The sequence below is a fragment of the Mauremys reevesii genome, linkage group 5 (assembly GCF_016161935.1).
Source record: "Mauremys reevesii isolate NIE-2019 linkage group 5, ASM1616193v1, whole genome shotgun sequence".
Classification (NCBI taxonomy): Eukaryota; Metazoa; Chordata; order Testudines; family Geoemydidae; genus Mauremys; species Mauremys reevesii.
Window position 1 is genome coordinate 131,929,110 of NC_052627.1, and position 16,770 is coordinate 131,945,879.

Consider the following 16,770-nt stretch of genomic DNA (forward strand, 5'->3'; position numbering starts at 1 on the left):
TTTTTCTCTTCACTTTAAATCTAAAAAAACCAAACTGCAAATGTAAAATTTTTATGTTTTATAATGTACCTTGAATTTTGTTCTTATTAATCTGAATGGCATCCTTTGAAGGATTCATACAATGAAAGCACATTTAAATTATTTTACAGTTAAAAATGGAAAAACTGCTCTCCTAGATAAAGAATGGAAAATTTAATCTTCCTAATAGTAATATTAAGTTAAAACACAAGAACCCCCACAAAATAACTAGCCACTATACCTAATACACACACATTGTTCCAAGGAGAAAAAAAAATAAATATTCAAAATGGATGATTTAGACTATTGCTTAAAATATCTTGATATTGATTTCTTATTTTCCCTTTCTCCCCTTTGCAGAAAATACCTGATCTAATTTGTATTTTTTTAAATTAAATAGCCAGGAGACTCATCCTCACTGACAATCTGCCACCTGGAACGTTTCAACTTAACTGTCAGGTGTTTTGAGTTATCTGCATGGGAAAAAAAAAATCAGCTTGTTTGGAAATGGAACAAAGGATCTCTCCTCTGCCCTCACCCACCCTTTATTTAACTCAATTGTTTTCAACTTTTTCTGCAGACCCCTAAACATTTTCAAATGGAGGTGCAGACTACTTTGGAAATCTTAGTCTGTGGGTCCCCTGGGGTCTGTGGACCACAGGTTGAAAACCACTGATCTAACTCCAAAGTAACTTAATTGATTTTGCTCAAACTTTCCATAAAAAGATCAAGCTTGGAAAGTAAAAACCAAAAATGGTTAAAGTTATGAGCAAGGAAAGATAGGATCATAATGGAAGACTGTACACGTATCACGTAGTATTTGCTATGATATAAGCTATCTATAGCACATATCACCATAGCAAGCAGAGGTAAATTTAATCCCTGTGTGTAAGATCTTTATTTCTTAAAGCAGGGCTTATGTGGGATTTGAGTGGCTTTGTGTTGATCCTGTGCAGAGGTCAATTTCAGCTCAACAGACTTGTTTAACTCTCTTATTATGACTTTGTTCACTCTGTACTGTGGCAAGCGTCTTTTCTGTTACGCAAAAGTCTGTTGCAGTTACTTCAAGTTTTTGCAAACCATACTCCAGGTTACAGAGATTGCAGGCCAGTAAAGTAGAACAGGAAAAAGAAATTAACGTATAAAAACTTGAGTCATATACTAATGTGCTTTAGGAGGGTTTGCTGTTGCTGATTAGTTACCCTGGACTTACAGCAGTTAAACAAGTGTGAACTGAAAAATCCAGAGAGTGTTTCAACTGCTAATTTAATATGCAGAGCTAGTGTGACGTTGGACCCCATAATGCTTTATAGAAATATGCTTATGAGTATAGATATGACATAACTGGAATATGTTTTATGCTAGATACGCCATGTAACATATCTTTGCAAAGGTTATGTTCTTCTGCATGTATTTATCCTATTCATATTCATGTATCATTTTTATATCTGAAGTTATGAGCATTGGCTCTATGCTTGAACTTAAAGTGTTTGCTGTAGAAAGCACCTAAGGCAGATTTGGTCAACATAGTGTGAAGGGGTTATTCAAGTAAATGGAAGTACTCAGCTAACAATGGACCTTGATAGACGTCAATCCACATCTGAGCTTTCCTGGGAACTTCCTGCAGAGAAGTGAGTCATGGATCGACATGTGAATTGCCCATGTGACTCCAAAACTCCATCTTGTAGCTGTGGTTCTACACAGCAGGAGAGAGGGGTCTCCACCCACAAGAAACACTATATATGCCCCTGGGGAACCCCTTCATTTGGTCTTCAGCTGGCTCAGGACATAGCCTCTCCACCCCAAAGAGATGCCTGAAAGAAACTGGAACAAAGGACAATAACTATGGAGGTGTGAGTGATTGCTGGACCCAGACTAGGAGGAAGGCTAGTCTGTAAAAGAAGCTTTTTGGAACATCTCTGAGGGTGAGATTTACCTGCATTTAGTTTCTTACTGTATTAGGCTTAGACTTGCGTGTTTTTGTTTTATTTTGCTTGGTAATTTACTTTGTTCTGTTTACTTGGAACCACTTAAATCCTACTTTTTATATTTAATAAAATCACTTTTTACTTATTAATTAACCCAGAGTAAGTATTAATATGGGGGGGCGGGAAGAGACAAACAGCTGTGCATCTCTCTCTATCAGTGTTAGAGGGTGAACAATTTATGAGTTTACGGATTTCTTTGGGGTTTGGACCCCATTGGGAGCTGGGTATCTGAGTGCTGGAGACTGGAGCACTTCTTAAGCTGTTTTCAGTTAAGCCTGCAGCTTGTGGGGGACGTGGTTCAGACTTGGATCTGTGTTTGCAGCAGGCAAGCGTGTCTGGCTCAAACAGGGCAAGGGACTGAAGTCCCAAGCTGCCAGGGAAAACGGGCTCAGAGGTAGTCCCAGCACATAGGTGGCAGATCCCAAGGGGGTTTCTGTGACCCAGCCCGCCCCGGCTAGAATTTAGGAAACAGACGAATATTCATAGCAAAGAGATGTCTGGTTTCTAGGTTTTTTGTTTGCTCCCTGGTGAATTCTGGCCTAAGGACTGAATGCTCAGCTCCTACACACTTCAATGGGCTTTGCAAGGACGCAGCTTGCCCACGTCACCAAATTCTCACCCAATCCCCAAGGAACAAGTGGACAAGGCGGTGCATGGAGAACCAGCGCAGTGGTTGGTGGAGGAAGGGGAACCCTCCCCCTACAGGCGAGCATGGAGCACTGCACAGACATTCCATAACTGCTACTACAGACTTGAGGCTGTATAAGGGCAAGCCCTATGCTCCCTTTTGGGGGGGGTTGGAAACAGCCTGCCAGCCCGCAAGGTTCCTTGTGTGCTGCTGCAGGGACAGGCACCCCGGAGAGGGTCTTCAGACATTTCAATACCCTTTGAAGTATGCTTGGGGCACAGAAACTTCTGCACAGTGAAACTAATATAATTTGGGCCGGGGGTGCATACGTAAGGGGACGTGTGACTCAGACTAGTGAAAATGGTCATTGTTGTCAACGGGCCAATACAAAATGTGCAATCACAACTGTCAGAACTCCAGATGACGGGGTGGGGAGGAGGCTGGGCTTCTGAGACAAAACGGGTATTTTTTTCGATAAAACTCTCAGCTTTTGTGACCAAAGAACAACTCCTGCCTCCTCTAGGTCAGCTATCACCTGCCCTTTGCTTTGTGCTTTAAACACTTCAGGAAACACTCACCTCTCTCTGGGCTTTTCTGGCTTGTTTCTCTTCTAGTTTCCTCTGTTTCTTTGCTCCGATTTTTCCAGACAATTGAAATTCTGCAGCCTCATCTCCATCATCTTCCTCTGCAACATTGCATTAGAAAGGGACAAAGAACAGTTAGAGCTCTCAGGAAGCTGGATTCCCTGCTTCTGAAGAGAGATGAGCTGCAGATGAGAAGACAGCCAAAGGTCTGACGAGATCCCATAAAAAGAGTGTGTGTGGAGGTGGGTGGGAGGGGGGACATGAGACATTCACAAGAGTCTGCCAAACCACAGAATAGATTTACAAGGCAGGCACACGTATGGTGAAGTGAGAGGTAAACTTTACTGGATCCTTTGAAGAAAGGCTGTTTATCATCCACATTTCCTGCTTTCCACTGTTAAACTAATTTTCATTACATATGAACAAATTCACGCATCACACACAGTTACTTTTACAATTTAACATCCAGCTATAGGGATTTTGTTTTCCTGTTACCTTCAAGCCTAGTGCAACAATTATGTAAATTTTAAAGATGACATTCAGAGGTTTTTTATCCATCAGTAATCTACACTGTGATGCTGCCTACCATCCCCCATATCTGCCCTTTAAAGAAAAAATATAAACTCCTCCAAGAAATATAATGCTTATCGGGGCTTGATAGCCTGCATGCACAGTCACAGCAACTGCACAAGCAAATGGCCCACTAAAACACAACTGGCCATTTGCAAGTCCAATTTCTGCAATTGTGGAACATGAAAATTTAATGTGCAAGATAGATGTGCAAATGTTTAGGTGTGCAAAAATGCATATACATATGCTGATCAAGTGACCAATGAGCAGCAGTCTTCGGAAGAGCATACTCCCTCCCCAAAATATATTGTGTCCCCTTGTTTCTTCACATGCCACATGTTTGGTCTTATTACTCACTCACCTGCCTAACTTGGGTCCCGATCTTGTAACACTAGCAGAGCAGACTAACCCCTACGCTCAAAGAGAGATTCACTGGGATTCTGCATGGCATATAAGGCCACATGCTCAAATCAACTGCAGGACTGGAGTCCTGGACTGCAAGATCCTTGTGAGAGGGACCTCACGACACTACTTATATGTGAAGTATTATGCATATCCATGGTGTTGACTTTGATCTACAAAACTCTGAGTTCAGCTGGGCTGCTTGAGCCAAAGTGTTGTCAACTCTTGTAATTTTGCTTCCAGTCTTGCAATATTTGCTTTAATGTTTTATTTTTTTTAAACAAAGCCCAAGTTCCAAGAGTCATCTCAGTTTTCATTTTTGAAAGTTTCTAGCCTACATGGTTGCAGGGGAAAAATCACTCCCCAAAACGTGACCCAAGTGCATCCTGATGGCACTTCCATCTTAAAAAAAACCCATGGAATTTTATATATAATCATAACTTTTGGGGCCCAACTCAAGATTTTTGAATACTTCGAATTGGCAATATTATGACAGTCCCTACACTGAAATGTGAAGGGTTTTGATTGCCGTGTGTTCTCAATGAGGGACCCTTTTCCTCCATGAAGTTTACTTCCTGGTCTGACAGAGCCGAAGTCTGCTGGCCTTTAGGACATGGGGCAAGGCCCAGATTTCCTCAGGCATTTGCCAGAGGGGATGTTTGGGTGGCTGAGGAATCAGGTACCCTTCTCCTTTGATAGGATTCAGTTTTGAATGTGTATCCCGTGGCATATCAGACAGCCAGTTTCACAAACTGAAACACGTACTACTATAGACAGACTACTGAAAGAAGACGCCTTCTCTACTAGATCACCTCTCTGATGAAGTGGGTATTCACCACGAAAGCTTATGCTCCAATATGTCTGTTAGTCTATAAGGTGCCACAGGACTCTTTGCTGCTTTCTACTCGATTTGTTTTCTGTAAATTGTTCTCAAACTATACCCCTATTCGCTTGCTCTGGAAGGAAATAAACGCGAGGCAGACTTCTCAGCCCAGGTTTCAGTAAGAGTGAAATCGTACTAACCAGATGTTCAGAAGGGTTCCCCCACCTTCCCCCACACATGCACAGAAAGCACAAGGCCCACTCACATTTTACAAAGTAACATTTCAGAAGATGTTGCAAAGTGTGAAAATAATTTGGCTCTGGGTCACGTGGCAATATCAAAGTCAGCGACGCATCACCAGACGCCCTGGATGGAATTACACCCTTCTAATTCACAACTCTCTACGAGTCACCACATGCATGGCTGGTGCTTTCCAGAAGCAAATAAGAAAACGCAGTCCCTGCTCTAAAAGACTTGCCTAGTGTCATCAGATCTAAATTTCTTATGGGCTCCTCAGGGCTTATCTGCATATGGGATATTTGTACCCGTGTTTACTCTCTTGCTAGCCTGAGAGCCAAATTTTTATCCTGGTTAAGAAGTCTAATTGAAATGCTCATTTGGAGTCTAGAGGGATAGTAGTATTGCGGTAAAGTATACAAAAAATTGTTAATTGTAAGTATGCTTTCTATGTTAATGTTAGTTGTTTAGGAATGTATGACAGAGAAGATGCTGTTTAAACACTTGTCGGGGACTGACAAAAAAAAGTCCCTGACCTCTGACCATTAACATTTTCCTCCCCCCAGTATGAAGTGTCTGATGGGATCCCACAAGACCCACTTCCTCAAGACATCAGCACATTTCTTTGAATGTGCAGTTGCTAGAAATGCACCACGTCTCTCTTTAGACATTTTTATTGGGCGCATGATTCAGCAAAGCGCTTCAAATTAACAACATCCCCCAGTCTGTGCTTAACAGGACTTAAGTACATGCTGAAGTGCTTTGCTGAGTTACAGCCTTCATTATTAAAGTGGTAGAATAGATGTTCAATGCAGCATCGCGTTTGAGATTCCACACACAGCTATTACCACCACAACACTACGGCCTAGTCAGGCATGTACAGCAACTAGGAGGACCAGACAGCAAGGGTGAAAAATCGGGACAAGGGGTGGGGGGTAATTGGCACCAATATAAGACAAAGCCCGAAATATCGGGACTGTCCTTATAAAATCGGGACATCTGGTCACCCTAACAGCAACAGACAATGGTGTTTGTGCACAACGGGGACAGAAGTTATTGCTGACGTAGGAGTCACACATTTTTGAATTTCCCCAGATGTACAGGCAAAATTTTAAGAATGTTTCTTGATCATTTTTGGTTTGGGGTTGTGCATTTTTTTTTTTTTTTGCATTTAATCTACACACACTGTAGATATGCCCCTTCTTCAAATAACCTTTTAGTAATATAGTCATCAGCATTCAGATGCACTTAGTGAGAGAATCAGCAGCACTTCTTTGTATTCCTCTAACAACTGTTTTTTGCTATTGGGCTCTGGGTTTGTAGACCAGGGACCAAATTCTGCTCTGTTTCACTAATGTAAATGGTAATTTCACTGGAGTAAACTGTTTTATATTGGTGAATCCTGAAGCAGAATCCAGCCTCACAGCTTCACTTCTGACTACTTTGACTATCAACTCTTCAGGTAGGGGGCCATCTTTTTGTTATATATTTGTAAAGTGCTAGCACAATAGGAATCTGATCCACAACTGGGGCTCCCAGAAACGACTGCAATACAAATGATAATGAACACATGAAGCAACTAAGATATTGCCTTCAGAAATCCATGCAACCCTGATTACATCGGAATCTTTGTTACACATGGCCACTGACGGGAACAAATCAATCCACCATATGGAAAAGCATGGGCAATATGATGACTAACATGACAGTCACGCAAGCAGCTTCTTTTTTTCTTAAGTGAAAAGATTTATCAGTGAGACATTTTAGGACTCAAACAAGATGCTGGCCTATTAATCTGCAGCCACAAAACCAGCCTACGCTGAATGACAGCCAAGTGCAGTATGTAAAGGCCATAGGCTCCTTTGAGAAGGGGGTCGAACCACTTGAAATTCCTTTTCTGAATGAGCGCATATGATATAACTGAGAAATCACACCTCCTTTGCTCATGTCTGGGCTTGAAACGTCTCAAGGGCAAAGATGGCCAGTGCTAAACCACGTCAATTTATTTACTGATGTAAAGAAAATCTAAATTGCTATAAAAATGCAGCCTGATGACAAATTCAGGTCAAAACGCGTACTATTTACAGGTGCTTTTCTAATGAAGAATATGGGAAGCACAGTACAAAGTTTAATTGTGCACCGAAGAGGTTTTATGGTGTTTTATTTCGCTTAAACTAGAAGCGCAGTCCAATGACGACATCCATTAACAGAACTAACAGTTCCTGCCTCACAGGAGTTTGAGAGTAGGGTGACGGGACTGTCCCTATAAAATCGGGACAGTCCCGATATTTGGGGCTTTTTCTTATATAGGCTCCTATTACCCTCCACCCCCGTTCCGATTTTTCACACTTGCTATCTGGTCACCCTATTTGTTCTATAAACTTTAATGATGCCTCACAATGTAGGTAGGTATCCGTGGATGCATGGCACTATTGTGAGAAGTATTTATTAGTTAGTAGTCAGGCAGATTGATAGACTCCTAAACCAGAAGGGACCTTTGTCAATGGTCATCTAATCTGACTTGCTGCATTACACAGGCCAGAGAATCGCCCCAAAATAATTCCTAGCGCAGATCTTCTCGAAAAAGATCCAATCTTGATTTTAAAATGGTCAGCGATTCACTGCAGGTTGACCTTCCAATTAAAATAGTGCACAACTTCCCAATTTACTACCTTAGAATAAATTCAGTAATCCCATAAAGGTGTACATAGGATCCACTATTTAATGAGCATTATAAAACAATAATAGGATTTAAAATAAATGCAAAGCACAGCATTATTAAGATGAATTTCATGTAGGCACTGTTTCAGATGTCAAAATTATTAACAGCTGCAGATTTAAATGCTACACAAATCAGTCCTGTGCATTTTAAAAGGCAAACTGATTATAAAACAAACAAAAACTCTGTAAGGGCCCAAATTGCAGTTTCTGTGTTCTTCACGCAGCAGTTGACAACTAAGCAGCTAAACTGTCCAGCAAGCGATAGGCTTTTGATACTTTCTGGAGGAAGCATACCATGCTGAGCTCCAGGTCTCAGGAGGTAAGTAAAGGAACTGCATGTCAACTACTACGTTTTAATCTGCAATGTTTAAATTGGGATTTTTATTTCTTTATATTTTAAAAGCTACATTGTCCTGGTGCTTAGCTGCACACCTTGCTGTGCCAGCATTTCTCTGGGGGGGCTCTACTTGTTTCTGCAGATTTGATTACAGGTAGAGAGGCACAAGGATAACTTTCCAGATGTGACCCACTGCAAACTGAGTTTTGTCTTCCTGAGTCTGCAGGCAGGCAAAGAAACAGTAGCACAGAGAGGTGAAGCCATAGCTCCCCAAATGCTGATGTATTCAGGGCCGGCTTTAGGAAGTGCGGGGCCCAATTCAAACAGTTTTGATGGGGCCCCGGCAGGGATGACTATAAAAAACAACAACAACAAACAAACAAACCATGTAAAAAAACCACATGGGGCTTGTACTCACTGGGCGGTGCTCCGAGTCTTTGGCAGTACTTCGGCGGCAGATCCTTCACTCGCTCCAGGTCTTCGGTGGCACTGAAGGACCCGCCGCCGAAGACCCGGAGCGCCGCCAGGTGAGTAAAAATTAAAAAGGTGCCTCTAGCCAGGGAAGAGATTCTCACTGGGCGCAGGGCCCGATTCGGGGGAATTGGCCTAAAGCCGGCCCTGGATGTATTCCATGGTTCTGGGCTAGGGCACTGGAGTGAGAGTGAGGAGATCTCTGCCACTGGCCTGCTGTGAACCCTGGAAAAGTCATTTCACCTCTCTGTGCCTGTTTTCCCTCCCACCCTTGTCTGGCTTGTCTGTTTAGATTATCGTCTCTTTGGGGAAGGGAGCGTCTTTCACTACAAGTTTGTACAGCATCTAGCACCATGGGGCTCTGATATCATTTGAGGTGACTGTCTTACAATTAATAAACAGCAGCAATTATTCACCAGATAAGCAGAGGGTCCTGTGGCATAAACACTCAGAGGGCCCAGTCCCATTATGCAAGGTGCTATATGGTTTTATGTGCATTCTTGGGGGATTTTGGTCATTTTACTAGGAATCAAGGCTTCAGAAGGTCTGAGTAAACCCATAGGAGGTTAGATACTTTTCTGAACTTGCCCAAGAAAATTAAAGCGCCCAGAAAGTTAACTACTTCACTGCTGAGCATTTTAGGAACAACAAGCCACAACTCTGGGCTTGCAGATCCAGCTTGAGTACAGGGCTGCCACTCAATCTGATGTCTGAATAAAGGCTTTCAGCAAAACCATTAAACTCTAAAAACAATCAGACTCCACCAGAGATATGAGCTTTGGTGAATCAGTGAAAGTCAGCACCAGCAAAGGCCACCTCCATGTGAATCAACTAAAAAGAGGTTTCAAAGCTGGTTTCAGCTAATGCCATTCCTGAGCCATGCAAACTCACTCTCACATGCAAACCCTGAGCCTTGCAAACTCGCATTCTTACTTGAAATTCCTGCTTTGTTCTTTCTGAGGCACAGAAAGGCTCAGTGACTGGCCCAAATTCACACAGGAGGTCTGTGGTGGAGCATGGAATTGAATCCAGGTCACCCAAGCCCTAAGCTAGTGCCCTAACCACTGGGCCATCCTTCCTCTCTACTCTACCATGCCCCCAACTTATCAATATTTCAAATATAAACATGGAGCATTCAGTACCTAACCGTAAGTTTATTCATTATCTTCACTGGTGTAATGCCAGCCCCAGGAAGGTCCCCAGCAGTTGCCCATCTTGCTGTGTTATGCCCAGCTTAGACTGAAAGCCCCCCAGAGCTTGAGCTTGGTCATCTGTTTGTCCAGCACCATGTAGATCTATGCAACTAGTATTAATAGCAGCAGCACCACCACAGTGGTCCGGAAGATCAACACCTGCCAGTCCAAGACTATTTTCTAAGCCAGTTTAGAAATAAGGAGGTTAGCAATTAGCTCACTGGGCTCACTCATTTTGAGAATCACTCTATCAAAAGTCTGCCCCACCGTTTTGATCCGAGCAGGTTATTAATAGACATGGTTACTCTCAGAAGAAATGACCTTCTTCAAGTAGTCAACTAACCACTGACAATTTTACTCAGCAGGTGGAGCCTGCGTGGGACACTTGGCTAACAGGCCTGCCTGCATGACCTGCCACAGCCCACACAGAACCTTTGTATAAGGAGCCTGCCTACACACTGGGGGCCAAGGCTCTGTGGGGAAAGCGTTGGCGTGAGGCGTTTCAGCCCTGTTTTCTGTGCCAATCTGCTAGTTATTCAGATGTCCTGCCCCACCCCAACTGCAGGAAGAAGCAGCCACAAAAAGAGATTTCAATTTGATTTAGCTCTACTTGCTAAGGGTGGGTATTTTACACCCCCCCCCCCTCCTCAAATAATCATTTTCCATCTCTCTTTCTATTAACTATTCCTCCCCTGCATACCCTCAATATCTAGCTATCAGGTCCAGTAAATAAAATTAAGCCTTCATCTAACTTATTTCAACAGCTTGTTATAAGCACCCATAGAGATTAAAATACAAATTGAACAGGCTGGACACAAGAATCAAGCAATGACAACTAGAAGCTTGCAACAGGAATCCTGTTCCTAGCACCATACGGTAAATTGGAGAACGTTCAGAGAAGAGCCACAAGAATAATTAAATTATTAGAAAACATGCTGTCATAAACAGATAGTTAAGGGTTAAGGTCTCTTTTACCTGTAAGGGTTAACAAGCTCAGTGAACCTGGCAAACACCTGACCAGAGGACCAATCAGGGGACAAGATACTTTCAAACCTCGGTGGAGGGAAGCCTTTGTTTGGGTTCTTTGTTTTGGGGGGTGTTCTCTCTTTGGATCTAAGAGGGGCCAGACGTATATCCAGGCTCTCCAAGCTTCCTGAAATATTCTCTTCTATTCAGTATAGTGAGTATTAGAAAGGCGGATTAGTCTTTTGATTAATTTCTGTATTTGCAAATGTGTGTTTGCTGGAACAATATTTTACCTCTTTGCTGTACTTGTACTTATGCTAGAGTCCCTCTAGTTTTTATAAGCTGTACCCTGTAAACTTCCATCCGGATTTTACAGAGCTCAATTTTACCTTTTCTTTTTTTCTTTAATTAAAAGCTTTTCTTTTTAAGAACCTGTTTGATTTTTCCCTTGTTTGAGACCCCAGGGGATTAGTCTGACTCACCAGGGATAGGTGGGGGGAAGAGAGGAGGCGGGAAGGTGAATCCCTCTTTGTTTTAGATTCAAGGAGTTTGAATCAAAGGAGTTTTCCCTGACGACCAAGGGAGGGAAAGTCTGGGAGGGGGAATGGTTTATTTCCCTTTGTGTTAAGATCCCAGGAGTTTGGATCTGGGTCCCCCCCCCGGAAAGGTTTGGGGGAACAGAAAGTGTGCCAAAACACTATATTTTTGGATGGTGGCAGTGTTACCAGATCTAAGCTAGGATTTAAGCTCAGAAGAATCCATGCAGGTCCCCATCTTTTGGACGCTAAAGTTCAAAGTGGGGAACAAACCTATGACACATGCCTTATGGTGAGACTCCAGGGAGCCCAATCTCTTTTGCTTAACAAACAGAAGGTTGCGGAGTGACTTGATTACAGTCTATATGTACCTATCTGCGGAACAGATATTAGATAATGAGCTCTTCCCATCTAGAAGAGAAAGATATAACAAGATCCAATGGCTGGTGAAGCTAGCCTGGAAATAAGGTGCACATTTTTAACAGTGAAGGTAATCAATCATTGGAAGCGTTTACCAAGGGTCATGGTGAACTCTTCATCACTGGCAATTTTAAAATCAAGATTATCTTTCCAAAAAAATAAATAAAAATAGAATTCTCTAGTTCAAACAAGAGTTGTTTCAGGGAAGTTCCATAGCCTGTGTTGTACAAGAGGTCAGAACCAATGATTTAATCTTCTGAATTAATCTTTTCCCTTATTCTACAGGAGAAGACTTCAGTCTTGAAGTGATACAGAAACTCAGTGGAGTCAGCAAAAGTACAGGGTCACCCTTCTTCCCTTGAAGGGGTCTTATTCTAGTAAGGAAATTTAACTGTAAGATGGAAAAAATCTTCACGACCTACATCCAGCGTCTGAACAAAAATTACACAAGGCCCAAATCTCAGGTCTGCTAGGGTTACTTTGTACCAGTCTCCTAGGACAAACCAGATATTGCCCCCAAAAGGATCATCCTGCATAGGGGGATCCTCTGGTGACTGCAGTGACTCCTATGTCAATGTCTTCTCAGCTCTCAAATAAGGAGTACTTGGGGAGAAAGGGAACTTTGGCAGCTGGTGTAAATAGTTTTAAGTCTGCTTTAACCTGTGTCAGGAACCAGGCCGGCCCCGAACCAGCCCCAGGACCAGGCAACTGAAAAGGTGCTCTGTGCCCAAAGCTCAGCCCAGCCAGACCAAAGCATCTGATCCATAATACAAGCCCAAACCAGAAAAGAGACAGAGGAGCAGCTTATTTTTAAGCACACATCAACTGAAATCCTGGATGCCTACAGCCCTGCAACTGATCTAAAGGCAGCCCGCAAAAGAGAGCAGCAAGTCCACAAAAAGCAGTTGCAAGTCCAGGCACTATATGATTTCTGGTGCCTGTGGTCTCTCTATGGCCTGGTCTACACTGGTGTGTGTGTGTGTGTGTCTAAGATACGCAACATCAGCTACGAGAATAGTGTAGCTGAAGTCGACGTATCTTAGATCGACTTACCTCCCGTCCTCACAGCACGGGATCGACGGCCGCGGCTCACTTGTTGACTCCACTTCCGCCTCTTGCTCTGGCGGAGTTCCGGAGTAGACGGGGAAGCACGTTCGGGGATCGATTTATTGTGTCTAGATGAGACGTGATAAATCGATCCCCGATAGATCGATCGCTACCTGCCAATCCGGCAGGTCATGTGGACATACCCTATGAGGCATTAGCAGTGTTCAGTTACTCAAGAGAGTGCACCAACAGCACAAGATAGAGGTGAGAGAAGGGACACCCAGGGGAAAAAGGAGTTGTCTTAATATGATAGACTGTAGAAACAAGTAAACAGATGTCAATACAAAGACAACTTTATATAAGGGCTAAGTCGCTTGCCTTTGATGTGCACTGAGCCACAAAAGAATTTATATGGGCTGATGACATGTATTCTTCCACTGCTAAAGTGCAAACTAACATAAGCAGCTGTGCTTTGATAGCTTCACATTTGGCTCCTCAGGATAAAGTCGGAGTGGCCCAGGCTTCAGACATCAAAAGATTTTTAGATTTCACTGTCTTTCAAGTGTGCCAGCACATCAAAAGAAACAGCAAAGTTCAGACCCTGTCAATCTCCCATGTGTGACACAGCTAAATATAATTAGCTTAGATGGCACATTTACCTGCCAAAGCAAATGCAAACATCTACTAAAAACAGTAGGAAAATAAAAGCTGGTAAAGTGTGATTCTCTCCAAGACAAAGCATCATGCCGCGCCATGTTCTCTCTCACTGACTGCCGATCAAACATGCTCTGTTTATCAATGACAAGATTCCCCTTCCTCCCAGTACGATACTGTATCATCCAGTGCTGCAATCTCAAGCAAAGCAGGGTCTACCCTGACCAGCACTTGGATGGGAGCACTACAAACTCAACCTAGGATTGGAGAGTCAAGCTCGCTCGACACCAGTAGTGTCCTTTTTGGTTCATAACTCAGTGAACAACGCTGTTCACGTTTCAAGCTGGAGAAGCATCCAACTCGTTCACCCACAGCTGTACTGGCTCTGCAGCGCTAATGGGTATGGAGTGACAAAAATGTAGTTTGGCTAGAAAAGTCAGCAAACAGCATTTACAGGGAATAAAAAGATGTTACTTTTAGGCACTTTCCTGACCATAACCACACTAAGATAATGTGGTTACTAACTCAAGATGCAAAACAAAGTTACGGGACTCTGCCCACACTGTCCACTACAACCACACCTAACAGAGTTCCAATCTGATACAATCTCAAGTTAGCAGGGTCTGCTCTGACCAGTATTTGGATGGGAGCCCACCAAGGAAAACCCAGATGCTGCAGGAAGTGGAGTTGGTGATTTAGTAGGTGGTGTTCCTTTCCCTAAGACAGCACTAAACCAATGCTTTGTGCTGCTGAGGCAGGGTATAAACACCAAGGTACCAATTCTGTTTGTACCCTAAGATCCCTTTGCACTTTTCATAGGGTCAAGCTGTTAGCCCCAGTCAAAGTGGTCTCACACTAACCTGATTACCTATGTTCTGCCTTTCTACTGATTTCCCCTTGTAGTTTCAAACTGAGGGGGGGAAAAAAACAGTATTCTTCATCCTCCTCCTAGAAACAGCGTCGCATTGCTGGCACAGAACGGCTACCACAATCCATCACAGAAGCAGCTCCATTTCTGTGATGGGCAAATGACCTCTAGTGATACGAGATCTAACACACTGGAGGAAGTTGTATGTAAATTTACCTTCAGATTATTAGGACACTAAGTCAGGTCAGTTTTGGGCTATGCTGTCTCCAGTCAGTGCTGGACAGAACATTCTGGGACCCTTACCTTGTACCTAACCCAAACCAAGATCATCTGCTAGCCCGATCCATTTTTAAAAGCGGAGCTGAATCAGAAGTTACCTTCCATCCCATCTTCTGCCTGTTGTGCTCTCCTCTGGGCCAGCATCCTGCTGCCCATGTTTCTTCGGCGTCTGGGCATCCCTTCTCCCCGCTCATCAGTGTGAGGCCGAGGCCTGGCCACCACGGCTGCCACATTTCGCTGGTGTTCCTCGTCAGCTGGAAAAGGGGAACATTTTAAATCAGAGGTTTAATATTGATCTGTTGCAGTCATCCCATCGCAAGAGTGAAAGGAGCTAGCTGGCCAGCAATTAGCGATACACTAGCAGCTGGGGTGGTTTGCAATCTTTAGACCAGGTATCTTTCACACAGAGAGAACATCATTCCTTCCCGCCGCCCTCTTATAATGATGATGTTTCTGTATGGTAGCACCTACTACATACTGGCTCTTACCCGACAGTCAAGAAGGGTGGCCCAAGGATCTAACAATCAGGCAGAGGTAGGGAGAAAAGGAGCAGAAACAACAATAGGCAAATTACATCTAAATCAACATGATTAATCTATGCAGGAGGTAGGCAAACACTGAGCATTTGGAAAACGCCACCCTTAAACTTGCTGGGTTCGATTTTTAAAGGTGCTTGGGTGCCCAGTGCGATTTTCAAAAGCATCTAAGGCTCTCATTGATCCCACCAGACACCTCTCTGCACTTTTAGGTATTTAGGCACCTAAGGTCCATTGAAATCAAATGAAATCAATGCAAGTTAGGAGTCAGAATACTTTGGAGGATCAGGCCCTAAGTGCCTTTAAAAAAACTGGCCTTCTGGGTCTCAGTTCCCCACCAGTAAAACAGGGATGATTCTTATCTGTCTTGTTTATTTAGACGCTAGTCTCTTAGGGGCGGGGACAGTTTCCTTGGGAGTGAGGGGGTGCCTAACACAATGCCCCTCCAATGTTGATTGTGGTCTCTAGGCACTACTGTTAATAGAGTGGAAGATGGCATAAGAAGTGTCTATGGACAGGCACTTCAAATACTGTTGTGACCATGAACTAGCTCTAGATGAGGCGGCTCTGTCATTCTATCATGGGCCCATGGCTCTTGGAACTCACCCCCCAAAAAAGGACCCTTTGTGCTGAATTTCCATTTTTCAGCCCTATAAGTGATTTTTTAAAAATATATATTCTTTTCTCCTCGCATCTGGTGAGCAGAATGTGGGACCCAAAAGTGTTTTTCTTCTTTTCAGATGATTCAGATCTTTTTGGTTTTTTTGCACTTCAGCTATTCAGACCTGACGTCATCTGGCCTGTTCAAACCTGCGAACATGTGTGTATTTTTCACTTCTTGCTACACTTGGAAAACTCTGTAGACAAATAAGGACTACAGATCACAATCTGTGCATACAGTGTTGCCTCATTTTCCCATGCGGACTTCAGTGCAGTTTCATCTTGCAGGCTTCTGCGGGTTGTTGCAACAGCTGAGGAAGCTCTTAGAAGGAAGAAATTATGGAAGGTGAGCATTAAGCTGTTGTAACCTGCACAGGTGGTGCCATGTTTGTGTTTCTTCCACGGGACAGAAGCAAATTTGTCGGTACAAAGTGCAAGCTGGTCTCTATATTGGAAGAGAAGGTTCGAGCTCTGGAGAAACAAGTATTGACCCTGCGTTGCATAAGAGAAAATGAAGATTTCCTGGAAAGACATCAGGATATGCTTCTATGGGTACAACGTTCTGAAGAATCAGAGCAGGCTGTGCAGAGGGGACGGAGGGACGGTGAAGAAATTTGGCAGCATGTGACCTCCAGAAGAAGAAAGAGGAGCGTCCATGTACCAGCAATGGAGATACAGGTGAGCAATCGTTTTCATGTTCTCTCCACAGGTACTAATGTGGAGAGTGGACTAGATACATCTATGCGAAGGGAGCAGAAAGAGACTCCACCAATTGGAAGGTGTGAGATGCACTGTCTTAGGAATGGGGTTTCCACAACCACCGCTCCCAAGA

At 43.4% G+C, this 16,770-nt stretch overlaps 1 protein-coding gene across 1 annotated transcript in view; it reads right to left on the bottom strand.

Moving 5' to 3' along the window:
• The window catches only part of DDRGK1 (DDRGK domain containing 1), a 51,860-nt gene that overhangs the window by 23,639 nt on the left and 11,451 nt on the right, over positions 1 to 16,770 (bottom strand). Inside the window, exons 2-3 of the mRNA XM_039541497.1 lie at positions 14,841 to 14,996; positions 3,213 to 3,319 (exon numbers count right to left, since the gene is read on the bottom strand). Of these exons, the coding sequence (XP_039397431.1) occupies positions 3,213 to 3,319; positions 14,841 to 14,996 (263 nt within the window). The remainder of the gene's footprint in view (positions 1 to 3,212; positions 3,320 to 14,840; positions 14,997 to 16,770) is intronic.